At 34.0% G+C, this 27,010-nt stretch overlaps 1 protein-coding gene across 1 annotated transcript; it reads left to right on the top strand.

Moving 5' to 3' along the window:
• Positions 1-1,454: 1,454 nt before the first annotated feature.
• nphs1 (NPHS1 adhesion molecule, nephrin) lies at positions 1,455-26,040 on the top strand (the record flags this gene model as incomplete). The annotated part of the gene is given in 13 exon segments (XM_073818357.1): positions 1,455-1,635; positions 1,915-1,996; positions 4,182-4,285; positions 8,921-9,042; positions 12,797-12,968; positions 13,572-13,729; positions 14,991-15,132; positions 17,152-17,276; positions 17,371-17,539; positions 19,593-19,722; positions 20,568-20,740; positions 25,300-25,440; positions 25,865-26,040. Coding segments are annotated over 13 exon segments (1,875 nt in total), but the record flags the coding sequence as incomplete, so codon positions are not given.
• Positions 26,041-27,010: the final 970 nt, after the last annotated feature.

Below are 27,010 nucleotides of genomic sequence, written 5' to 3'. Positions count from 1 at the left end.
TTAGGCAAAATAAGAAAAATTTACATATCTGTTCAAAAGTTTTCACCCCTGGCTCTTGATACGCTGTTTTTCCTTCTGAAGCATCAGTGAGAGTTTGAACCTTATGTAATAGTTGTCCTCATTGTGAAAAGATGTTTCTCAAAATCATCTAGTCATTGTTGGAAAGGGTTTAAATACACAAAATTGTTGAAAAACCAAAGAAATTGTATATATTGATTTTATACACCTGTGGCCATGGAAGTGATTGGAACACCTGACCTGGCAATATAGTGTTTATATACAGTACAGACCAAAAGTTTGGACACACCTTCTCATTCAAAGAGTTTTCTTTATTTTCATGACAATGAAAATTGTAGATTCACACACTGAAGGCATCACAACTATGAATTGACACATGTGGAATTATATTTAATTCTAAAAAATATTTAATTCTATATATACTATATATATACTATATATACTTCTGCACAATACAACTGATGGTCCCAAACCCACTTATAAGGCAAGAAATCCCACTTATTAAACCTGACAGGGCACACCTGTGAAGTGAAAACCATTTCAGGTGACTACCTCTTGAAGCTCATCAAGAGAATGCCAAAAGTGTGCAAAGCAGTTATCAAAGCAAAAGGTGGCTACTTTGAAGAACCTAGAATATGACATATTTTCAGTTGTTTCACACTTTTTTGTTATGTATATAATTCCACATGTGTTAATTCATAGTTTTGATGCCTTCAGTGTGAATCTACAATTTTCATAGTTATGAAAATAAAGAAAACTTTGGTTCAAAGGTGGGTCCAAACTTTTGGTCTGTACTATATATCTCTATCTCTCTCTCTCTCTCTCTCTCTCTCTCTATATATATATATATATATATATATATATATATATATATATATACATACATACCATTTTCATAACCATTAATGTGACAGAAACATATTTTTTCCTCTCGTGATAAGTCATAGCAACAGATTTTTGTGGGATTTTGGCTATATTTAATCGAATATGACCTGTAAATGCAAAAAAAAAGTTTCCATTGCTGTTTTGCGAAATATTCCTTTTACAAATTGCCTGAAAAACCACCTCATGTGAGCGTAAAAACGTTTTTGCGATATATGATAGTTTTTGCATAATTGACATGGTTTCATTAGGCATATTTTCAATTCGCAATTTCAATTTGCACAATTTAAAGGGTAATGGAAACGCAGCTAATGTTTTAAATGCACTGACCACAGAAAATAAGACATTATTACTCTCTACATAAACCATTTTTTCATGATGTAGCCAAAACCCATTTCCTCAATTCTTTCTGCAAAGTAGCTTGCGCCGAAGCTCAGAAACACAACTGTATTTGTGTGTTTGTGTCTGTGTGCATGTGTGTTTTAAAGCTCTGAAATATCTCTTCAACCAGACACCAAATGAGTTCACAGCTTGCAATAAAATAATATATTGTGACAATCCCCTGCCGGTTAATCTCTCCTCACCTTCTCCACACTCTCTCTCTTGTCTAAGTCCCGCCCTCACAGCCGTACATCCAGCTGGAGTCTGATGAGCCGTGGGTGGAGGGAGACGAATACATGGTGACCTGCATCGCTCCTGATGCAAAACCTCCTGCAGAAATCACCATGTTCAGAGGTACGCCGTTGCTTAAGAGCCCAACGCTTTATTACGTCCATTAAGTGGGGCTCTTATGAGAGAATTACTCTGTAGATACACAACGCCGATAAAAGATGAAAACTCTCGCTGGGAGCTTTCAAAGCAGTGGCTGTAAACTCAAACCTCGAGACTTCATGATTCATTTACTAAGTTTGTGTCACGCCATCCCTTGGCAAGAAGTACCCTGAGGCAGCCTACTGACTCTAACTTTTTTTGTGTTTTTTTTTTTTTTCTCTCGTCGTCTTTTTTCTTTCTCAGATGGAGAGGAGCTGACAGAAACCGATTCTTTTACAATGTCAGGCTCACAGGATAAACTTCTAAACACTCATGCTGAAGTCAAGTAAGTCTGTGTGCAAACAATGAAGGTATAGAAGGTTCTTCGAAGCTGAATTCTTGTCACCGTTTTAACTTTTATTGTATGTCCTTCACAGTTTGTCTTATTTAAAATAACTAAGGTTATGTTTTATATACTGCACAGAAAGGCAAAGACAAAAAGGTCGGAAGAGTTTGACCTTTTGAAAAACTTTCTGAATTCTTCTTCATTCGTTTTCGATCTTCGAAAGCTGTTTATTTGTGGGGGACAGTGGTGTAGTGATAGGACAATAGGCCTTTGGGTATTCAAGCAATGTTTCAAGGTACAGTTATCCCAAAAATGTTCTTATATTTATCTACTTTCATGTTATTCCAAACCTGTATGTTTTAATTTCTTCCATTGAATACAGCAGGTTGTTTAGCAGATGTTTAGCAGAAGGTCCAGACATTTTTTTTTTTCTGGTGTAGCTCCCAAATCTCATTCATGATTGTGTTCAATTCAAAATATTATTTTATATAAAATATTATTTATAGGTGAGGATTTGCCATTCTCAACTGTTTACATTAATTTGAGACATAACTGCAGAAGGTTTACGCAAACGCCACATTATACAACAACAGCTATTATAAAAGTTGCTAAATTCAGTCAAAAGTACAGAGGCAGCGCTCTGATATAAAACATTGAATTTACATTAACATGATGAGATTTTGCCAAAACCGTTTGCTCTGGAACAAATAATAGATTAATGAGACCAAAAACTGTCCATTACATTTGCCCAAAACAAATTATATCTCATGTTTAACCACTATAGAGACATCAGAGGCAAATTCCAGAAGAACTGGCCAATAAGGCTGCTCTCGTTTGAATGCCAGCTGACGCCCTGGAGCGCACATTTCCGAAAACATTGACGCAAATTTTCAAATAGACATTATCTTTATTCCAAACAAGTACATTCTCACCTAAAAATCTCTTAAAACTACTTTCCATGACACAAAAACAGTATTATTCTTAAATTAAAGTGGATATATATATATATATATATATATATATAACAGTTCTTTCTGGTCCTCAAATCTGATTTGCTGAAAGGAGTGCGATATTCTAGTGATATCGTAACTCCAACCATTTCACCTTTATATCATATTTCTCACAACGAGCATCATGGCGGATGCAAAAATCCACTATAATTTTATAAAGATATATAAACATATTAATAGACTTCAAAAATGTTGTTTCTTAATAAAGATAATGGCCAGATATTCTGGGATTTGCCACTGGCTCTGAGTGGTTAAACATAAGATATAATTACTTTTGGGTAAATCCAATGAGCAGTCTTTGGTCTCATTAATCTATTGTTTATTCCAATGCAAACATGTATATTTGTATGTATTTATATATGTAACTTAATGCCCAAAAATTCTAAATTAGAATAAATAAATATTCAAACATGCCATATAGTTGTCAGTCAGGCAAGGCAATTTTTACTTTGTAGACAAGTGTGAATAAGAACTACAGCAGAGGGGAAAGAGTTTAAGTGAGTTATGACCTAAATTTCTGTACTTTTCTCATGCAAAGCTGTCATATGGCTTCAGAAGTCTTGAAATATATCCTCAAAGTGTCACTTTATGGTGCTTTTTTCATATTTGAAACTTGAAAGCCTCAGTATTCATTCACTTTTATTGTATGCAAATGAGCAGCCTGGACATTCTGCCTAACGTCTTCTTTCAAAGAAAGAAATTCATACTAGTTGGAATGATGTGCGAGATGACAATGGAATTGATGCCCTTAGTTGTAGAGTCTTCCGTACTAGTATTTCATTTCAGTGGTGATATATTGTAAAACCACATGTTTTATTTATTAAAATCTTTTTTTAACTTTACATGCTGCATAATTACCTAGACTGAACCAGATTTTGCAGCCTCATAAATGTTTAGTCTATGTGCAAATCCTTAAATCCATGTGGAGGTTTTTTTTTTTTTTTAGAATATCTTCTGCATTCCACTTTTGCTGCGCTCTTGAATAAGGTATTGCTGACAAATCAAATCTTGGAGGCCAGGTACAGTGAAGTGTATGCTGGCAGCGCTCCAGGCTGGCAAATGGAGTAAAGTTATGAGCTCAGTGGGTTTGTGGGTAATTGTGGCAACATCGGGGATGAGAGAGTGCCACAGTGTGAAACACATTAACGCAAGCCAACCCTGCTCTCTCTTTACAGCATCAGGGCACGAAGTTCAGACAACGCAAGGCAGCTGATATGTCGAACGAAGAACCCAGCCGCTGCTCGAGCGCTCGAGACTAGGATGACCATGAGGGTATACTGTAAGAACCCTGCCATTCTGTACATTCACATGAATGTGTTACAGTTAATTACTTCTAATAATTAATCATCAGTGGTGATATGTTTTTTTTTTTGTGCGTGATGTGAAGAGCCAATGAATTTGGAATTTGAAATCTCAGTTCAAGCTGAGTTTAATTAAATGGAGCACATACTGTAAATAATGAAAATCACCATGACTTTGAATTTAAATCTGATTTTCTCACACTGTTCTGAGTTCATGGCCACAGCTGTGTGACTCGTAGTCAATTGGGCTTTTTTCCTGTCAAGTAATACTCTGGGTCCTTTTACTATGAAAAGAAATTTGCCCTTTACTCTGAGACGATAACACATACTAAGTACCAGGAGTACACCCCAAACCATTAAAGTCAACATGAAGCGATGTCTGCCATTTTCCTTCCACATTGTGACTTATTTAGTAGTGAAACATGATATTAAATGAGAAAAAAATGTTGACTTTATCCATTGGCTATTGTGAAAAGTGTTTATTGTATGACTGCAATTAAAGTCAAAAATTATATTTAACATCTAAATACATTACATTACACCAACCAAATTATATTTAAGGATTGGATGAAATGGAAATAACTCTTTAAAATCATAGTTCACCCAAAAATTTGTCACCATTTCCTCATTCTTATATGGAGCCCCTCAAGGTACATGGTAAAAATTGTTTCCTAACCTTCAGATAAGCTTCTTGGAGGGCAAACACAAGGTTTCTTGTGTGGAGTAAGCATCAAATGTTTTTCTAGAGAATACAAACTTTCTTGGGAGAACTTAGTACTTTTTTGAGAGAACACCAGGTATTAAGACTTGTATGGTGTTATATAACCTAAATACAGTCTCTTACTGAAATTTGTAGTAGAAAACCCATGAACGGTGTATATTATGAAGAAAAATCCACTCTGTAAGCTACTGGCACTCAGTGTTGCTATTTTTTACAGCAACTCAACTCAAAATACATCTCGGAAAATAAAATACCGATACAATGACCACAGCTACTGAAAGAGCTCGGAGGTGGTGATGGATATGAGCGCAGGCTTAAACCAAATGTTATATGGCATCTAGTGTGTCTTGTCTCTGCCGTTTGTAAGCTCTTTCAGTAGCTGTGGTCTACTAACAGCCTCAAAGGCATCAGGGCTAAAGTGGAGAGAACAAAGACACAGGTCTTTAGGAAGTTTTATTCGTCCACAGGTACAGTGTCTCACAAAAGTGAGCACATCCCTTACATTTCAGCAACCATTTTAGTATATCTTCTCAAGGGACAATACTATAGAAATTAAACTCAGATATATTTTAGAGTAGTCAATGTGCAGCTTGTATAGCAGTATAGATTTACTGTCCTCTGAAAATTACTCAACATACAGCCATTATTGTCAAAATATCTGGCAACAAAAGTGAGTATACCCTAAGTGTCCAAAGTGTCAATATATTGTGTTAGCACCATTGTTATCTGGCACTGCCTTAATCATCCTGGGCATGGAATTGACCAGAGCTGCCCAGGTTGTTGCTGGGATCACCTCACGGAGCTGCTGGATGTTAGACACATCAACTTTACTCTTGAGGATGCCCCATAGGTGCTTAATAGGGTTCAGGTCTGGAGACATAGTTGGCCACCCCATCACATTCACCTTTCATCTTCCTCAGCAAGGCAGTTGTCATCTTGGTGGTGTGTTTAGGGTCGTTATCATGTTGGAAAACTGCCATCCGGCCTAGTTTTTGGAGGGAAGGCATCATGTTCTGCTTCGAAATGTACAGTACATAATGGAATCCATGTTTCCCTCAATTAACTGCAGTTCCCCAGTACCAGCAGTACCCCAGACCATGATGCTACCACCACCATGCTTGACTGTTTCTTGGTACTCCTCACCAGGGCATCGCCACACGTGCTGGACACCATCTGAGCCAAACAAGTTTATCTTATAGTCTCATCAGACCACAGGACATGGTTCCAATAATTCATGCTCTTGGACAGGTTGTCTTCAGCAAACTGTTTGCAGGCTTTCTTGTGAGCCAGCTTCAGAAGAGGCTTCCTTCTGGGATGATGCCTATGCAAACCAACTTGTTGCAGTGTGCAGCATATGGTCTGAGCACTGACAAGCTGACCTTCTACTTCTGCAACCTTTAAAGCAATGTTGGCAGCACTCATGCGTCTGTTTTTTTGAAGCCAGGTTCTGCACCTGACGCACAGAACGAGTGCTCAACTTTGTTGATCGACCCTTGCAAGGCCTGTTCTGAATGGAACCCACCTTAGAAAACCTCTGTATGACCCTGACCACTGTAGTGTAAATTGGTTTCAGGGTTACTGAACCTACCTCTAATAGCCTTGGCCATCTTTGTGGAGAGCAACAATTCTAATTCTCAAATCCTCAGAGAGTTCTTTGCCATGAGATGCCATGTGGAACATCCAGTGGTCAGTATGAGAGAATTGTACTTAAGGCACCTAATTTTAACTGCTCTAATACAAGATACACAAGTTTGTATGGTCCTTTTAAGCAGAAAAAAACATAATGAATAGGGCATGTGGCTTTGCATGGTTAAACAACATACTGCTGTTATCACTTAGGGTGTACACATTTTTTTGCCAGCTAATAATAATAATAATAGCTGTATGTTGAGTATTTTCAGGGAACAAATAAATATATACTGCTATACAAGCTGCACATTGACTACTCTAAAATATATAAGTTTCTATAGTATTGTCCCTTGAGAATATATACTAAAATAGTTGCTGAAATGTGAGGGATATGCTCACTTTTGTGACATGCTGTATCATCATCTATTTTTTTTTAATTCGGAAACGCAAATATTTAAAGCAAACACAAAGATTCTCAGGAGAACTACTTTTGCGAGAACACTCAAATTACTTTTGAGTAGGGATGCACCGATCCTTATCGGTCGATAACTTGCGTGTTTTGTCAGTAAAGCCGGTTCTGTAATCAGCGGTAAATGCCATCAGGTGCGTGATTTCACGTTGAGCCGTATATACTACACACAGCCGTTGTTCACTGACGAGCTGCGCACATTCACACTGATAATGAACATTGATTTGCGCAGCTCGTCGGTAAACAACGGCTGTGTGTAGTATATACGGCTCAACGTGAAATCACGCACCTGATGGCATTTACCGCTGATTACAGAACCGGCTTTACTGACAAAACGCGCAAGCTTTATCGGCCGATTGGTATCGGTGCATCCCTACTTTTGAGAGAGAAAGTTAATTTTCTCAGGGGAACTCAATACTTCTACGAGAGAATGAAAAATTTTGTGTAAAAAATCATTAAAATATTCCTCCCAGCATATGTTTTTTTTCTTCACCATGTCAAATTAGAGGCTCTGTACCATCATGACATTTCAGACCTGGCTTTCTTCTACAAAACAAAACAAATTATTAAAAAAAAAATTTTCGTCCATACAATTAAAAGTACTGTAAATGGTATTCAAAACCACATTGAACCCCACTGACTTTTATGCTACGGACAAGACATTTTTCACAATATCTTTCATGCAAACTTTCTTGGTGAACTATCCCTTTAAGGTATCAGTGTCAGGTTGCTATGTTCTGCCAAGTAGGGTTGATTTCTGTTTCATGTTGACTTTAAAACGAAACAGCTTTCAAATCAGTTTAGTGCATCATGTTTTATCACGTAATTTTTCCATGTTAATTCACTTTGTAAGCTTATCTGTTACGTCATTAGGTGAGCTTTGAAAACCGATGCGGCCTAATGCACATTTTAAATTCCATGTGATATGATGCATTTCACAGGCATAAGCTTCCACCGAAACGCCAATCACATTTTTTCTGCTCACTAAATTTATGCTTTAAAACACTGGCCCCCCTTCCCTCACCCCAACTCATGGTTCCATTACCGCCCAGCCAGTGCAATAAGTGCTAATGTAGCAGAACCGATGGCCAGCAACGCTGTCTTACTCAGCACGCCTGGCCCATCAAATCCAACTTTCCACTGCCCATTTTCATCCGCAGCAGATTGTGAGCAAGACGGCACTTTGTCATGGCAGACTCTCGTCCGTCCATCGCGTCCGCTTCCAAACTGATTGGGGCAATAACAAAGAGCGGCCCAGCCCCATAATTTATTTTATGGCAAATGTATTATTCAGCAGCCCCACTGTAATTTATTCATGTTCCACATTGCCTTATTACGGTTTAAACATCTGTTATTTTGGTTTATGGACTGGTGCCAGTGTGTGGGTCGCTCTTTGTACTTAATGGTTTCATCAAAAGGACAAGCGATGTCTTCCCGCTGCACTGGCGTTAAATGTCCTCGATTTAACAATGTTGTACAAGACTAAAATAGAGTCGTGCTCTTCCTGATGCTGTGATGCTCGAACTTGTGGTCGTTTTTCTACCTTGTTCTTTATTCTTCTTCCTCCACTTCATCTGTCATGACTGGCTCTAACATGAAAAGACGCCCGTCTTCTCAGAACAAAGGCAAGATCTTTTGTTTTAATAATATTTTCCCTCCTTCTCGCACATGAACCGTTCCTCTTTTCATTTCTCCTCAAGAATCTCGTGAGCCGAGCTGCGATGCATGCGATCACATACAAATGATTCAAACTTTTGTCTATTGATGTCGTAACCCTTCATTCGCTTCGTTCAGTTCCCCCGCAGCCTCCGGTGATCATGGGATTGGAAAATGAAGAGGTCAAAGCTGGTTCCTTTCTAAGGGTGGTGTGCATGTCGTACGGGGGCAACCCACTGGCCACTCTGCATTGGGCTAAGGTGAGAGAAACATGAGAAATTCATCCTCGGTTGCCCTTTTCTTTTTCTGGAATAATTACTTGGCCTCTTTCTCTACTGGACCATGGTACAAAATAAGCTTGTTTTATAGTTGTTTTTAATAGACTTTTATTTCTCACAAATGAAAGAAATTAGTTTTTTTTTTATCAGTAACACTAGAAGATCTAATATTAGCATTACATTTGTTACATTATTTATTAATTTCTCTAACATTTAATACAAACACAACTGTTGTATTGTTAGTTCATGTTAACTCAGGTTCATTAAAGGGATAGTTTTACTCACACTCAAGCCATCCTAGGTGTATATGACTTTTTTCTTTCAGATGAATACAATCGGACCTATATTTAAAAACGCTCTAGCTCTTCCAAGCTTTATAATGGCAGTGAATGGGTGTTGAAATTTTGAAGCCCAATAAAGTGCATTTATCTATCATAAAAAGTGCTCCACACAGTTCCAGTGGGCTAATAAAGGCCTTCTGAAGTGAATCAATGCGTTTATGTAAGAAAAATATCTATCTTTAAAACTTTATAAACCATAATCTCTAGCTTCCGCTAACTGTCATACACAGCTTCACAAGAGAGTGGCGTTCCAGTGAATGACGTAGGATGTAGCTGTAACATAAGATAGAGATTATGGTTTATAAAGTTTTAAAGTCGTGTAGAGCACTTTTTATGATGGATGGTTGCACTTTATTAGACTTAAATTGGACTAATGAATCTCAACAGCCATTCACTGCCATATAAAGCTTGGAAGAGTCAGAACATTTTATAATGTAACTCCAATTGTATTCATCTGAAAGAAGAAAGTCATATGCACCTAGGATGGCTTGACAGTGAGTAAATCATGGGGTAATTTTCATTTTTGGGTGAACTATACAGTATATATAATACATTTTGTAAAATGATTTATAATAATTACTAATAATTATTCTATGGTTTTATTGTTGATACAGTACTTTTGTGAAAGTCAGTACCTATGAGGTGCCAGAAGCCAAAATAATTACTTTTTGGGTAGAGGATATTAGGTTAATTTAGTAGTTTACTTAGCATATGTGATTCACAAACCAAAAGACATGGGATTTGTGCCTCTAAAAAGTCACGGGACACCAAAGTGTACTGCATTCATGGAAAGTGCCACTTATAAAAATTGGTCCAAATGTTACGTTAAGCAGGTAGCTGTTAGATGAAAAATTATGGGCTGCATCATTCAACCATGCGAGAGCTGTTTACCGAAACGCTTTGCAGGCCAATTACCATGAATGTAATGCCAAAGTAAGGTCACAGTGGAACGTAGGTTGCTAAAGTAATTTGAAGCTAGGTAGAATCTGGCAGGTGCACCGGTGGTTGTTATATTCTTTACGTTTTCACAACCTCTGAAATTATGAAGCATTGGCGTCTCAAACAGCTTAATAAATGTGATGCAAAGCTTCGCTGCCACTGAAAATTCTGCTGAGACTGTGTCGGAGGACCAACTCGAGATAACAGCGTGCATATGTTCACAAAGAGAGACTATGCTGAGAGCACAGAATGAACAAAAGCAATGCTTTTTATAAAGGCCATTCAACATTTCTTAAAGACACTCGGAGAGTGGCTCTCGGGTAATGTTAAGTGGACTGCCCTTGTGTAAATTTTTCTCTTAAATAGGACATTAGGAAACTATGATAAATGTATTTTTTTAATTCACCCATTTATTTAGCGGTTTTGGTGTGTGCGTGTGAGTGAATGACTAAACTCAGCAAGCCTAGGGGAAAGCTGAGAGCTGCAACCAAGAACTTTATTAAACGTCTGTGTTTAGAGACAGAGAGAAGATGTCAAGCTTTAAATCATTTGCAAGTGAAGTCTAGGCAGTCGAATCTACTTTTCAATTCATGTAGTGTCCCGCAGACAGACTCACAGTGCAGACTCTCAGTTTACTTTGATAAAATGTGTCAGTCCTGACATCTCTAATAATTTTCAGCTAATGCAAATGTTAGCGTCTGCAACACTGTTGACTGGATGACTGATCTCAGACACATCTATCTGTCTGTCTGTCTGTCTGTCTGTCTGTTTTTTTTATTAAACATTTATGTATCCATCTGTCTGTCTGTCTGTCTTTCTGTCCGTCTAGCCATGTCTGTCCATATAACATCTGTCAAATTCAAATTCAAAATTGCTTTATCGGCATGACTGTAAAATTACAATATTGCCAAAGCTGGCCTAAGTATATGTCGAGGAACATAATAATAACAATGAGAACATCTAAATAATTAAAAAATTAAAAAATAAATAACAATTTAATTAACAAAATTGAAAAACAGTGTAACAAAATAGAATGTGTAAACATTTGATACCACAGTGTTTAACATATAAACACGCACATGCTGAGGGTCACTGTGGTAGACAGTAGGGAAACACACTGTCTGTCTATCTGTCTGTCTATCTATCTTACTATGTCTATCCGTCTATCTGTCTGGCTGTCTAGCCATGTCTATCCATCTGACTGTCTAACCTAATCTGTCTGTCTGCCTGTCTATTTATCTTTCTGTTAAACCATCTATCCATCTCTCTGTCTCTATCTGTTTAGCCATGTCTATCCATCTGTCTGTCTGTCTGTCTGTCCGTCGCCACTATCTTTCTTTTTGTTTAGCCATGTCTGTCCTTCTGTCTGTCTGTCTGTCTATCTGTCTGTCTGTCTATCTATCTTACTATGTCTATCCGTCTATCTGTCTGGCTGTCTAGTCATGTCTATCCATCTGACTGTCTAACCTAATCTGTCTGTCTGTCTGCCTGTCTATTTATCTTTCTGTTAAACCATCTATCCATCTCTCTGTCTCTATCTGTTTAGCCATGTCTATCCATCTGTCTGTCTGTCTGTCTGTCTGTCTGTCTGTCTGTCTGTCTGTCCATCTGTCTGTCTGTCACCACTATCTTTCTATTTGTTTAGCCATGTCTGTCCTTCTGTCTGTCTGTCTGTCTGTCTATCTGTCTGTCTGTCTATCTATCTTACTATGTCTATCCATCTGTCTGTCTGTCTTTCTGTTAAACGTCTATCTATCCATCTATCGTCTCTCTATCTTTCTATCTATCTGTTTAGCCATGTCTAACCATCTGTCTGTCTGTCTGTCTGTCTGTCTGTCTGTCTGTCTGTCTGTCTGTCTGTCTGTCTGTCTGTCTGTCAAACCATCTATTTTTCCATCTATCTTTTAGCATGTCTGTCTGTCTGTCTGTCTGTCTGTCTCTATATCTATCTTACCACATTTATCCATCTGTCTATCTGTATGTTTGCCTGTTCTATCTAGCTTTCCAGCCATGTCTATCCATCAACTGTAACTGTCTATCCATTTCTCTGTCTATCCATCCGTCTATCAAACCATCTATCTATCCATCTGTCTGTCTATCTTTTTATCTGTTTCACCATGTCTGTCCACCTGTTTGTCAATCCATCCATCTGTCTGTCTCTCTGTCTGTCTTTCTATCTGTTTAGCCATGTCTATCCATCTGTATGTCCGTCTGTCTGTCTATCTATTTGTTTAGCCATATTTATCCATCTGTCTATCCGTATGTCTGTCTGTCAGTCTGTGTGATCTCTCTGTCCATACATCTATTCATATGTCTGTCTGTCTATCGTCTTTCTTTATGTTTGTATGTCTGTCTATTCTTATAGAGTACATATGCCTATCCAGCTGACTGTCTATCCATCCATATGTTTGTTCTGTCTATACATCTGTCTGTGTCATTACTTTAATCTTTTTCAGAATGGCGAAGTCCTGTCCACTAGCTGGGAGGAGGATATTGTGTCACGTCGGTCCAGTAGTGTGTTGAAAATGGAGGTGAAGCCAGAGGACAATCATGCTGTGCTGCAGTGCGAAAGCATCAACCAAGTTTCTCGTTCACCAATGTCCCTCACTCGCACTCTCACCGTCCTTTGTGAGTGGTCCAGGACACAGTATAGCTATCAATCTTTTAAAAACTTCTGCTTAAAAACACATCAAACTTCTAAGAAGGCCACAAGCCTCTCTTTGCTAGTGGTGTTCAACATAGCCTTAAAACAAAAGCTTGATCTTTCATGACACACTGTCACTTACCATAAGCCAATTACACATGGCTGTATCATGGCTGACAAGTAAATCAGGTCAATACTTCCTGCTACTTGCAGTTTCTGTAATCTTTCATTAACAGAGGATGGTTCATGACGGTCTTGTCACAACAAATTCCAATGTCAAATAACCCTTTCTTATCTCAAATCTGCTTTCATTGGCACGTACAGCTTACTGACAATATATCCTAGTGTACACAAATACTGATACCAGTTGGGTGTTATTAGACGATCTCTCCAGACACTTCACTCACCATTTCATTGATCAGCTAGATCATTATTTCTGGGCTGTAAGAGGATCATGAGAACATATCTTAATGGCCTTGAATCCTTGGTGGCATGACTAGCGTTTTTGAACAATTTGCTGAAAAGATCTGCTGACTGTCTATTTATTTTGCTGCTTTTTCTGTTGCGGTATTCACTTTTCCTCACAGTTGAGCCAGCCAAAGTAACGTTACTGGGTTCATTTGAAGCCATAGAGGGAGAGGAGATCAATCTGTGCTGTCACACTTCCTCTAGTAATCCTCCGGTCCATATCCGCTGGTGGCTCGGGTTCAAGGAGCTCAACAGAACGAATGTTTCCATCTCTGAGGTATTCAACCTAACGCTTTACAGTCAAGATCGAAGATGGGAAACTCTCCTCTTACAAAAATGGCTATAGTCTGGTAGTTTCCCTCAATATGGAATCATCTTAAATTTCTACTCTGTTCATCCTAAATCTTTTACTATTAATACAAAATCCTTGATGCTAGATACTGTAGCTGCAGTTCAATGATGTACAACGTCACCCATTATACTCGTTCAGCCTTATAGTTGCTTTGCAGCATTTTTTCTTTTTAATTTGGCACTGTTTCCATGTCTTGCGTTTGATAGGTCCATCAACAATACAAGCTACCATCTAAACACTCTCACGAGCCATTCCACCGACAGCAAAAAGCTTTGTGAGGTGTAGCGCTTGATTAAAGGAATAATTCTCAATTATTGTACGAAATAAAGCCGGCGAGCCTTGACCCGAGAGTGTGTCTCCATCAAGACTCTGCTTTTACTTTAGATTCTATTAGTTACTACATAATATTCGGTGAGACAGGGGCTTTTGGAGTCTCTCTTTTTTTTAATCTCCGCTCTTCCTCTCCAGAGGTTGATTTGAATGAAACATAAGTGAATAAAAGCCGACCCGAGGCTGCTCGGCGCTTCACAGGACCCTCCTTGTTCATTTGGAGGTGTTTTACATCTGATCTTACATTTAGATGTTGGTGTTAATTTATTATTTTCTTTTTTCTCTCTCTCAGAGCTACTTTTTATGATATGTTTGGCTGTAATTAACCATGAAGCCATGGTCAACCTTCTAAACAGGTGTCAGTTAGACCTTAACAAATGAGTAGAATTTAAAACTTTGGCAATTAAAATAAAAATGATCAAGGCAAGCCTTCTTTTCAACACTTTCCCCAGAAGGACCTGTAGAAATGGTGGTTTTTATAGTCAATTTGTGTCACTAGCGACTAATCTATGTATTCAAATATGTTTCAAAACCATGATTTTGCCTTACCTAAATATATTTATGCATTTAGTGAGATTATAAGAGCCACAATGGACGGTTTTGTCAAAATGATTTCCTTTGCATTTAATCATCAAATCAAATGAACTACAGTATCTCTGATTAAACATTTGATGCACAAGGCCAGTTTCAAGAATGTCTACCATTACAGAGAGAGTAAATCACTGTATCATGATTTAATGTTTCCACTCTTGTGTGCAAAGAGTGCACTCACATTGCTTATAATAGCCCTTTTCATAGACCATATATTATGCTCAATAAAAAATAAAAGATCTCATATGAAATATTTGTGTTGCAGGGGGATAATGGTGGGATGATGACAATGTCTAACTTGACGCATAAAGTGTCACGCGAGGACAATGGTCTTTCTCTCACTTGCGAGGCATTCAACAAAGGCACCCGATTCTCTAGCGTTCGGTCTGAAGAGCTTGTTGTTTACTGTGAGTGACATTTTTTTTCTAACATTTAGCTAGAATGATCCTTGATCAATTAATTAATTTAGTTGCTTAAAGGATTAGTTCACTTCCAGAACAAAAATTTACAGATAATGTACGGTGGGTGTCTTTCTTCAGTCATTAAGAAATTATGTTTTTTGAGGAAAATGTCTCTCGATATAATGGATATGTATGGTGCCCCCGAGTTTGAACTTCCAAAATGCAGTTTAAACACAGCTTCAAAGGGCTCTAAATGATCCCAGACGAGGAAGAAGGGTCTTTATGGTAGAAAGGAAGTTAGAGTATGTCGAAAATCTCGTTTTCGTCTTCAACATCAAAATCCTACAATGCTGTTTGACCTTTTTTTGTAAAGGGTGTTTGATTATCTTTGTATGTTCACTTTGTAACCCTGGGTCGGTACTTCTGCAGCGATATACGGCGATTTTGAAGTTGAGGAAGAAAACAAGATGGGAGTTTTTCTACATACCTTAACTGTATTTACCTGGATCACACAGACTACGCATGGGTGTCTCAGAGACGAGACAAGATTAGCATTTGAGGTTAAAAAGTATATAAATTGTCAATTTGTTGCCCTTCTTTCTCGGCTTGGATTATTTAGAGCCCTTTGAAGCTGCATTTAAACTGCATTTTGAAAGTTCAATCTTGGGGGCACCATACATATTCATTATTCTTTACGACTGAAGAAACAAAGACTTGGACATCTTGGATGACAAGGGGGTCAGAACATTATCTGTAAATTTTTGTTCTGAAAGTGAACTAATCCTTTAACTACCAAGGTCATAGATTTGATTTCCAGGAACTTTATTTTTTGAATAAAGTACTGCTTATTTTTAACATGGATGCATTAGATTGTTTAAAAGTGGCAATAAAGACATTTAAAATGTCACATTTTCTATTTCAAATAAAATCTTTTTTTTTCGAATTTTCTATTCATCTGCATAACTGTTTTTTTTACGTTGATAATAACAAGAAATGTTTCTTGAGCATCAAATCTGCATGTTTGAATAATTTCTGAAGGATCATGTGACATGAAGATTGGAGTAATGAAATTGAATTGCAAACATTTCACCAATATACACCACCAGTCAAAAGTTTTTGAACATTAAGATTTTAAAGGTTTTTTAAAGAAGTCTCTTCTGCTCACCAAGCCTGCATTAATTGGATCTAAAGTACGGCAAAAACTTTGTATTGTATTTTAAAATGTAATTTATTCCTGTGATTTCAAAGCTGAATTTTTAGCATCATAACTCCAGTCACACGGTCCTTCAGAAATCATTCCAATATTCTGATTTGCTGATTAAAAAACATTTATTATTATGATGTTGAAAACTTTTTTTTCAAGTTTCTTTTATGAATAGAAAGTTCAGACGAACGGCATTTATCTGGAATAGAAATCTTTTGTAACATTATACATGTCTTTATCATCACTTTTGATCAATTTAAAGCAATTGCTAAATAAAAGTATTAATTTCTATAATTTCTTTCCACAAAAACAACAACAAAAAAAAAAAAATGTGCAGGCTTTTGAATGGTATAGTGTATAATGTTACAAAAGCTTTTTATTTCAGACAAATGCTGATCTTTGGATTTTTCTTTTCATCAAAGAATTTAAAAAAAATCTCCAGTATTTAAAAAATTGATAGTAATAATAAAAAAAAATGTTTCTTGAACAGCAAATCAGCATATAAGAATGATTTCTGAAGGATCATGTGACACTGAAGACTGAATTAATGATGCTAAAAAAATTAGCTTTGATCACAGGAATAAACTGCATTGTAAAATATATTCAAATGAAAACAGTTATTGTAAATAGTAAAAATATTTCAACATTTTACTGTTTTTGCTGTACTTTGGATCAAATAAATGCAGGCTTGGTGAGCAGAAGAGACTTCTTTTAAAAAACATCTTACTGTTCAAAAATTGTGACTGTTAGTGTACTTGTGCTGATTGGATTATTAGTCCTGTTGATGTATGTTCCTCTTTTCCTCTTTCTTTTTTTCTTAGATCCTCCTCAGAAGGTATGGTTAGATGCTCCTCCACCAAACGTCTTCTTACACTCTGGTACAGCTCTTCGTTTAGTCTGTTTCTCCAGTGGTGGGAATCCCACAGGTCAGCTGGTGTGGTTGAAGGTGTGTAGTTTTATGAACATTTTCCATTATAGTAACAAATGTGTTTTTCACGGCTGTCGTTAAGTAATCCTCCATATTTGTGTGTGAACTGCAGAACAATAAAGTCATGCAGACCGCATCGAAGCAGGTGTCTTCAGAGCGTGGTGTGTCACGAGAGCTGCTTCTCACCCTCCAGCCCAGTGACAATCTGGCCACCTACCGCTGCGACTGCTCCAACAAAGCCAAGAAAGTTCTGTCCGCCCAAACCAAACTCAGAGTTCTGTGTACGTTTCTAAAACCCACACACACCATAGTGTGATGCAGTAGGTGTAGTGTGGTATACTTCTTAAATGTGCAGAATATTATTGTGAATATTATTGTTACTTGTTCATCATCGTGTCAGTGTTTCATTGGCAAGAACAACAAGTCACGAAACACTTTGTCCGTTTGAGGCTACTGTAGAAACATTGCGGCGCAAAATAGCAATTTCTATGTAGAAGGTTAAGGTAATAAAAACATGATAGTTGATTATGTGAGGTCTTTATACACCTCTGAAAAGCATAGTTGTGTATATATATTGTTTTATCCTAACAAACCATACATTAATGGGAAACTTATTCACCTTTTATAATATATAACTTTTAATTTCAAAAATTGTGACTGTTTTCATGATCCAGGGTCACATTATATTGCATTTCTATCAATAGATCCTTCTTAATGTTACACACTGCACCTTTAACTCTTCTTAACTTTGTTAGTTGCCAGTTAATACATACTTTGTCACTTGTCAAAGATGTCATTAAACAAATGATAGGACAAGATGAATAGCTAGGGATGCACTGAAATTTCGGCTGCTGAAAATTGTCGCCTGAATGAAAGAGAAAAACAGCTGAAAATATGAGACAAAAATATATGCTTTGCTTACATGCTCTGATAGTAATAGCTTTGTAAGACTATACATTATTTGGATATTTAGTTAAAAGAAATTAAATAAAAACACAGTTATATCTGATTCTGTTGCATAAAGCTGAATAAAAGTGAAATATAGTATAATATATTGATATATTTATTATTATATTTTCTGTCCATTTTTTGTGTTACTGTTAATAAAAGTTAATTAAAAATATTGAGTTAAATTAAAAAGCCTTACAAAATTACTTTCTATTATTTAATAAAATAATAAACAATTTATTACAAACCAGTTTCGGTTTTCAGCCAAGTGCAATTTTCATTCCGATGCATCCCTAATAAAAGTTTGGAGTTAGTGTGATTTTATTTATGTAATAAATTTATCAAAGAGTAGACATTTATAAATTAGATTTTCTAAAAGTTTTCTAATATACTCAGTTAAATAAAATTAAAAATTAAAAAGCAGCACAGCCATTTTTAAACACAATGTTTAGCAAATCAGCATATTAGAATGATTTCTAAAGGATCATGTTACTGAAGACTGGAGTAATGGCTTCAAATAAAATTACATTTTATAATATATTAAAATAGAAAACATCGATTTTGAATTGTAATTATATATATATATATATATATATATATATATATATATATATATATATATGCCTTGTTAAGCATAAGAGACTTACCAAACCCAAACCTTTGAATAGTATTTAATATATCATCTTTTTGGTGCATTTAAATTGTACAAAAAAATCATAGAAATAAACATAACATATATATATTTTTTTAAATGTTTAAGTAGTTAGAAAAAATATAATGGTATAAAAAAGGGTTGTATATTTATTTATTTTATTTATTTTGTGATACTGGAGACTGGAGTAATGGCTCCTGAAATAAAAATCCATTTTATAATATATTAAAAACATAAGAGACTTACCGAACCCAAACCTTTGAATAGTACTTTAATATATTTATAATATAATATTAATATTAATATATATATATATATATATATATATATATATATATATATATATATAATATCATATTTTTGGTGCATTTAAATTGTACAAAAAAAAAAAGAAATAAACATAGCATCTGTAAGTAATTATTAAAAAAATGATGGTATAAAAAGTATATTTATTTTATATTTATGTTTATTTTGTATATTTATATTATTGTATATTTATATATTTTGTTTAAATGTTAATGCTTTATTTGTTCAAAAATACTATAAGTCTTCAACAAGAACATATTCTCATCAATCATGTAGGAGTTGTTAATGGATACGATTAGAAGTTTTGTTTGTGTGTTTGGATGAAAATATCTAGTAAATGACTATTTTTTTTAATTTTCATTTGTGGATATATGCCCTAAAATCAGTCAGATTCTAATTAGTTGTTCTTGGTTTGGTCTCTCGATCAGTTCCAGCGGTGAGCGTGAAGATCATGGCCAAGCAGCAGGAGCTGCGCAGGGGTCAGACGCTGGATCTGGAATGCCTGGCTGGAAGCAGCAATCCTCCTGCAAATATCAGCTGGAGTTTGGGACCCGTCATGTACTAAAACACTCTCTTACACATCGTTACACACATGCACAAATACAGCTAATACTGTAGCATTCCCAAGGGGCTTTTGCTGTCCAGCTGATTTATTCACATCAATAGACTGCACTGCTCCTTGGACCAAAAAACTCATGTGCATCTTAAATGAATCTGGTTCGAAAATGACTCAGGTAGTTTTTAATGCTGAGAAGTGTGCAATGATAGATGATGCATCTGTACAAAAACAGCTGAATTTGTGCTTGGAGGCTCAATAAAAGCTCTTTGCAGAAGCAGGAAGGTGTGAAATGTTTGCAAAGGCTGATGGGCAGTTTGGCAATCCATCCTGAAGCCTTTTTTTTTAATGTCTGTATTTGGTTTCGACTGGCAGCCGGTGATCACTAAGTCATTACCTTGTTAGAGCGCTGTCAATACGTGGCTTGTTGAAAAAAGAAACTTTACGGCGATTGTGAGCAGATCAGTTGTAGTTTTTTTTACCAGCTAAGCCAAATGTTGTGGCTCAGCTTTTATTTCTAAAGAAATTCAGCTATAAAACCCGCAGTGTTTGTGAGCGGAGGAGTGGTCCGTTTCGAGTTTTATAGGTTTTGGGTTTTGTCGGATGGTCCCTGCGGGGCCCTAACGCATGTCGGGCAAACAAAAAGATTTCACAGCGGGTGAACGCTGTTACTGTGAAGGCCTTTATCGAATATTCATAGTCTATTTTTGCGATGTTACTCCAAGGGGAGGTTTTTGAAATTCTTCTTCTTTATATAAAATGGCCGTGTGAAATAACGTTGTAAATTGTGTTGTGCCTTTTATGAAGCTTAATTTTTTTTCTCTCTCTCTCTCTCTTACTCTCTTAGGCTGAAGGGAGTTCATCAGGCTCCTAAACGGGCTGAATTTGGTGGGATGTCCCGAACCAGTAAGCTGTCCCTCGCTCTTGAGTCCCATCACTGGAAGAAAAGGATCACCTGTCAGGCTTTCAGTAACGTGCTGTCCGAGGGTGTCAACAACTTCTACACTCTGGATGTGCTCTGTGAGTTTTTGAACATGAATGTGGACGTCAATTGACAACAAGTCATTATTTAATCAAATTAATATCAATATCATACTCATAATTGCATATGTCAGTAGATAATTGATTCGATAATTTGCTAATTTGCTGGAACTGAGTAAAGCATTGATTTAAGCCATTTTACAATCAATTGTGTCACCCTTTATGCTATTTATTTACTTGTTTATTTATTAGAGAGATCAATAAGAGTAATAAATAGAGAATAATAAAAGAATAAATTATAATGTTTTGTAATTTTTTACAAATAAATAAAAAATAAATAACAGGAATAATAGGAATACATCAATAATAATTTATAATTTATAAATAAAATATTGTAAATATACAATAAAAATAAATTCAGTACTTTATTATTTCATATATATATGTATATGTATATATATATGTATATATATATATATATATATATATATATACCATACCATACCATACCATACATTTTATTGTACAAATAAAAAATAAAATATTTTTGTTTGAGGGATAAATATGTATAATAAATAAGGCCTATTTATTGAAATAATTGATGGTATATATGGGATAATAAATTATAATGTTTTCTAATCTTTAACGAATAAATAATAAATAACAGAATAGTTCATTCAGCTAACTTATAAGAATACAGGATAAATAGATGCATAAATAAATTAATGAATAAACATGTAATTTATAAATTAAAAATAAATAATGAATAATAAAAATAAATTCAGTTGTTTTATTTATTTCATGTATATTATCAATAATAAATTAAATAAATTACAAAGTAGTTCATTACACTAATTCATAAGAATACAGGGTAAATAAATACTTAAATGGATTAATAAATAATCCCATAATTTATAAATAAATAAATAAATAAATAAATTCAGTACTTTATTTATTTCATATGTATTTATACCATAAATTCATTGTAAAAATAAATTCTACCTTTGTTTGTTTGTTTGTTTGTTTGTTTGTTTGTTTGTTTGTTTGTTTGTTTGTTTAATGGCGAGATAAATGGATAAAAATATGGACACTTTTTTAAATGTAATTTATGGGATAATAAATGAATGAATTGTAACATTTTTAAAATTTTAATTAAGTATATAATAAACAAATAACAGAATAGCCTTATAAGTTATAAGAATATAGGTTAAACGAATGAATGAATGAATAAATAATCTCATAATTTATAAAAAGAATAAAAAAAAGAATAATAATATATTTAGTACTTTATTATTATTATATCGTCATTCATCATCATCATTCATGTTAAAAATAAATTATCCCTTTATTTATTTATTTATTTATTTATAGAGATAAATAGGAATTATAAATGTTCAAAAAAATTAATTATTCCTTTATTTATTTATAGAGATTAATAGGAATCATAAATAGGGATTTCTATTTATGGAATATATGGAATAATAAATAAGTGATCTATTGTAACATTAAACAATAAATAGTTAAATAAATAAGTGAATGAATAATCCCAGAATTAAAAAAAAATATTACAAAATAAATAAATAATGAAGGTAAATGTAGTACTTTATTTATTATCTCATATACCATAAATTATTTATTTATTTATTTATCACAAAAATTAAATTATTTATTTATTTATTTATAATGAATGCATAAAATTAATTAATTGAAACATATATATAGTTTCATATATCCCATAAATTGATATTAATTAAATTAATAAAACTGCACATTTAAGTCATTTTTACTAATGCATTATTTTTTATACATTAATCGATTCAGTTTTATCATGGGTTTGGTTTCTGTAGTTTTCTGGTATGAACATGATTACTGTTGTTTTCCTCTGGCAAGTATCCTGATGTATGTTTGAATGAGTCTATACCAACTAATGTTTATGGTGAGTACGTGATATGATGTGTGTGTTTCTGTGTGTATGTGTGTCTTTGTGTCTCCAATGATTATGGTTTGACTTTGATGTTGTTTTGTCTGATCCAGCCAGCCACCTCTTCAAAGCCTGACACGCTTTGTGAGCATGACGGAATGTCACTGTGTCTCTGTGTGTGTGTGTGTGTGTGTGTGTGTGTGTGTGTGTGTGTGTGTGTGTGTGTGTGTGTGTGTGTGTGTGTGTGTGTTTGCGCACACTCTTTGTCTATTTCAGAACCTCCACAGTCTGTGATTTAAATATCTCTCTGTGTAAGAACAGACTATTAATTATCACTTTGTCTGCTGTATTGTCTTATATTAAGATTATATTTCATCTTTCACTTTCTTAGTGTGTGTGTGAGCTTGTGTGTGTGTGTTTGCTTGTAGATGTAAGCAAATGGTTTGTGTTAAAAGCTGCATTTGAATCCTCATTCGCTCTGAAATGACACAATGTACATTAATGAGACAAAGACACAGAAGCCCCCAAGAGAGATCAACAGCACAATAAATCACTCGCCTTATTCACAACAGACCAGTGCAGCGCCAGACGTTAGAGAGGAAAACCGCTCAAAATCTGCTGCTTTCACAGATCAGTTCTAATGAGCATGATGCAAAATTACCTTTTTGCCACAATTAAATTGAGAACATTTTACTTGCTGTAAATATGAATTTCGGAACATATTTTAAACCTTTCTTCAGATTTGTTTCACAACAGAAGAATAGAATATTGTTCTTGTATTAAATTTTCAAACCCTGCAGTATGTTGCAATGGCAAAAACCATAACATGTCCAGTTGCAATTTTTAAATTATATACAATATATCTATAATAATATATAAAAAATAAAATAATTTTACATTTTGTACATATATACGCTACGAGTCAAAAGTTTTTGAACAGTAAGATTTTTAATGTTTTTAAAATAATTCTCCTCTGCTCACCAAGCCTGCATTTATTTGATCTAAAGTACAGCAAAAACAATACAATTTTGAAATATTTTTACTATTCAAAATAACTATTTCCTATTTAAATATATTTTGAAATGTAAATTATTTCTGTGATCAAAGCAACATTTTCAGTCTTTAGTATCACATGATCCTTCAGAAATCATTCTAATATGCAGATTGACTGTTCAAAAAACAATTTAATTATTATTATCAATAAATAAAACATTTTTTTTCAGGATTCTTTGATGAGTGTAAAGATCCAAAGATCATCATTTATCTGAAATAAAAAACTTTTGTAACATTATACACTATACCATTCAAAAGCTGGGAGTCAGTATAATTTATTTATTTATTTGGGGATATAGAAATTAATACTTTTATTTAGCAAGGATGCTTTAAATTGCTCAAAAGTGATGATAAAGACATTTATAATGTTACAAAAGATTTATATTTCAGATAAATGCTGTTCTTCTGAACTTTTTTATTCATCAGAGAAACCAGAACAAGTTCTACACCGCTGTTTTTAACATGATTTCTGAAGGATCGTGTGACTGAAATAATGATGCTAACAATTCAGCTTTGAAATCACAGAATAAATTACATTTTTAAAAATATTTAAATAGAAAGCAGTTATTTTAAACAGTAAAAATGTTGTGAAATTTTATTGTTTTTGCTGTACTTCGGATCAAATAAATGCAGGCTTGGTGAGCAAAAGAAACTTCTTAAATAAAAAAATAAAAAAAATACTGTTCAAAAACTTTTGTCTGGTAGTTATAGATATAAACTAACCATATAAAATACCATAAATATAAAATACCATAAATAACATTAACTGAAATAAAAAAAATTACATTAAAAAAACTTAATAAAAAGTATTAAAAAGTTAAGTTAAAGTAATTATTAAATTATAATTAAAAAAAATATATATATATATATATATATATATATATATATATATATATTTTTTTTTTTTAATTTATTTTATTTATTTATCACACAAAATAAATAAATTATTTATTTATTTATTAATGAATGCATGAAATGAATTCATTAAAACATATAATAATATACTTATAGTTTCATATATCCCATAAATTAATATTAATAAAATTAATACAATTTATTATTTTCTTCCATTAATTGCTTGCTAATTTAAGTAATTTTTTACTAATGCGTTACTTTTATGCATTAATCGATAACCGTAGTTTTATCATGTTTATATATATATATATATATATATATATATATATATATATATAGTATAAACTAGTATATAGTATATAGACTTTGTGTGTGTGTGTGTGTGTGTGTGTGTGTGTGTGTGTGTGTGTGTGTGTGTGTGTATACATACTTTTTTTTTTAAACATAGAAGAAAGTGTTCAAATTAAAAATTCTAAATATTACAATATGGAAAAAATTCAATCATTTTATTTACAAATATTCAATTCTAACTATTATATAACATTTAAAATGAAATAAATATTTACATCCCTGCAAATAATGAGGTGTTAATGGCAGTGCACAGAAAGTGTTGCTCTTTAATTGGAGTTGCTAATGTATTATGAATTTATCTGTTTTGGTGTGACAAGCTCTGCTTAGTAACTGTTTCCTGTTTTCATTTTTAAGTGTATAAATAAGTTTGCTTTCACATTAGCACTTTCAAAAGAAGGTGTCTGTGTGTGTCATTCAGTTCCTCCGGAGTTTTCGGATGACCAGCCCGATCAAGTCCAGGTCATTGAGGATGAAACGGCAACGCTTCCTGTCAAAGTCTCGGCCAATCCGGATGAAATCACCTGCGAGTGGATTTTTCAGGGCGAGAAGCTCGTGAAAGGTAGCAGACAGCACAACATGACATTACGAGCCGTGTCACCCTCACAGGCGCTCTAAACACTCCAACAGACGTAAACACACATTGCCATATGCATTCTGAATAAAACATCGATGAATTCTGGCACCGCAGCTTGGCAGATGTGATCTCGTGCTAATGTATGCAGCCTAAATGAGCGTCGCTGTCGCTCCGAAAGCGACACGGCGCTTCCGGTCTTCATCTCTGTGTTGAAAGCTTCCCGGCAGTCTCGTGTTGAGCTCCCTGTGGTATTCCTCCAAAGAGGTTTCTCTAGGAGTAGGGTTTTAGCGGATAAGCCAGCTGTTTCAGCGTGTGTACATGCGCAGGATTTGAACAGTTCACTTTTTGTGGATTTGTATTGTCACTGCTCTGTGATTCACCTGTTTTGTGTGGGTTGTGATTGTGACAGAAAGAGATCCTCGTTATCACTTCGACGACTGGACCCTGGAGATCGTGAACGTTTCTCGGCGAGACGGGGGCGATTACATCATAGAGTGCTCCAACGCTGAGGGGAAGAACCGCACTAAGCTGAAGCTGGATGTACAGTGTGAGGAACTCATAACTAACTTTGACACCTCAGACTAACTAGGCGAGATTCAACACGTTATGAATATCAAGTTTCTCCTCGCTGAAAGCAAAATGCTTTAGTAAGCAACAAATCTGAACATAGGTTTAAAAGTGTAAAGGTCTGAAATTCTTGTCCAAAATTTTCGTATGTTAAAAAATAAATACAACCTCACGTTGTGTCAATCATGTTTACACACTGCCTCCAAAACCTTGTCCATCATTTATAAAAAAAAATCAAGCTCAATTCTCTGGAAAACAAAAATTGTGGACTTTAAAAAATGTACAACAAAGAAAATATTTGAATTATTCATTTTAATATATATATATATATATATATCATTGTTCCAAAATATTATAATTTACATTAAACTATGTATTAATGATAATGAAATAATTCAGAGGTGTTAGCGTTAACTGAAACTAAAACCATAAAAATTAAATGTCATTACTTAAAATATAGACAATGACAAAATATATAAAATGATATACATAAAAAATAGAAATATAATTTTATTTAAAAAAAATTATTTTAATATAATAATTATAATATTTTTATAATAATACTTTTATTACTTTTATTGTGTGTAATCTAATTATTAATGAAATAATTATTAAATTGTACTTATTAAAATTGTACTCATATATATATATATATATATATATATATGAATTATGATAATTTGTATTATAATATAATATTTTTATATAATTATAAAATTAATAATAAAATAATTATTACATAATTAAAAATAAACTTTTTATATATACAATATATAATTTATCAAAATTATATATATATTTATATATATAAATTATGATTCATATATAATTATTTGATTTTTATTATAACATTTTTATATAGCTATAAAATTAATAATAATAATATATTTAATATTTATAAAATAATCAAAATAGATTTTTTTAATTACAAAACAATATTTTCTATAATTATAAATTAATAATAAAATTATTATAAAATTATAATAAT

The sequence above is a fragment of the Garra rufa genome, chromosome 14 (assembly GCF_049309525.1).
Source record: "Garra rufa chromosome 14, GarRuf1.0, whole genome shotgun sequence".
Classification (NCBI taxonomy): Eukaryota; Metazoa; Chordata; class Actinopteri; order Cypriniformes; family Cyprinidae; genus Garra; species Garra rufa.
The sequence above is the reverse complement of the archived record's forward strand: the minus strand, read 5'-3'. Positions and strand labels throughout refer to the sequence as shown.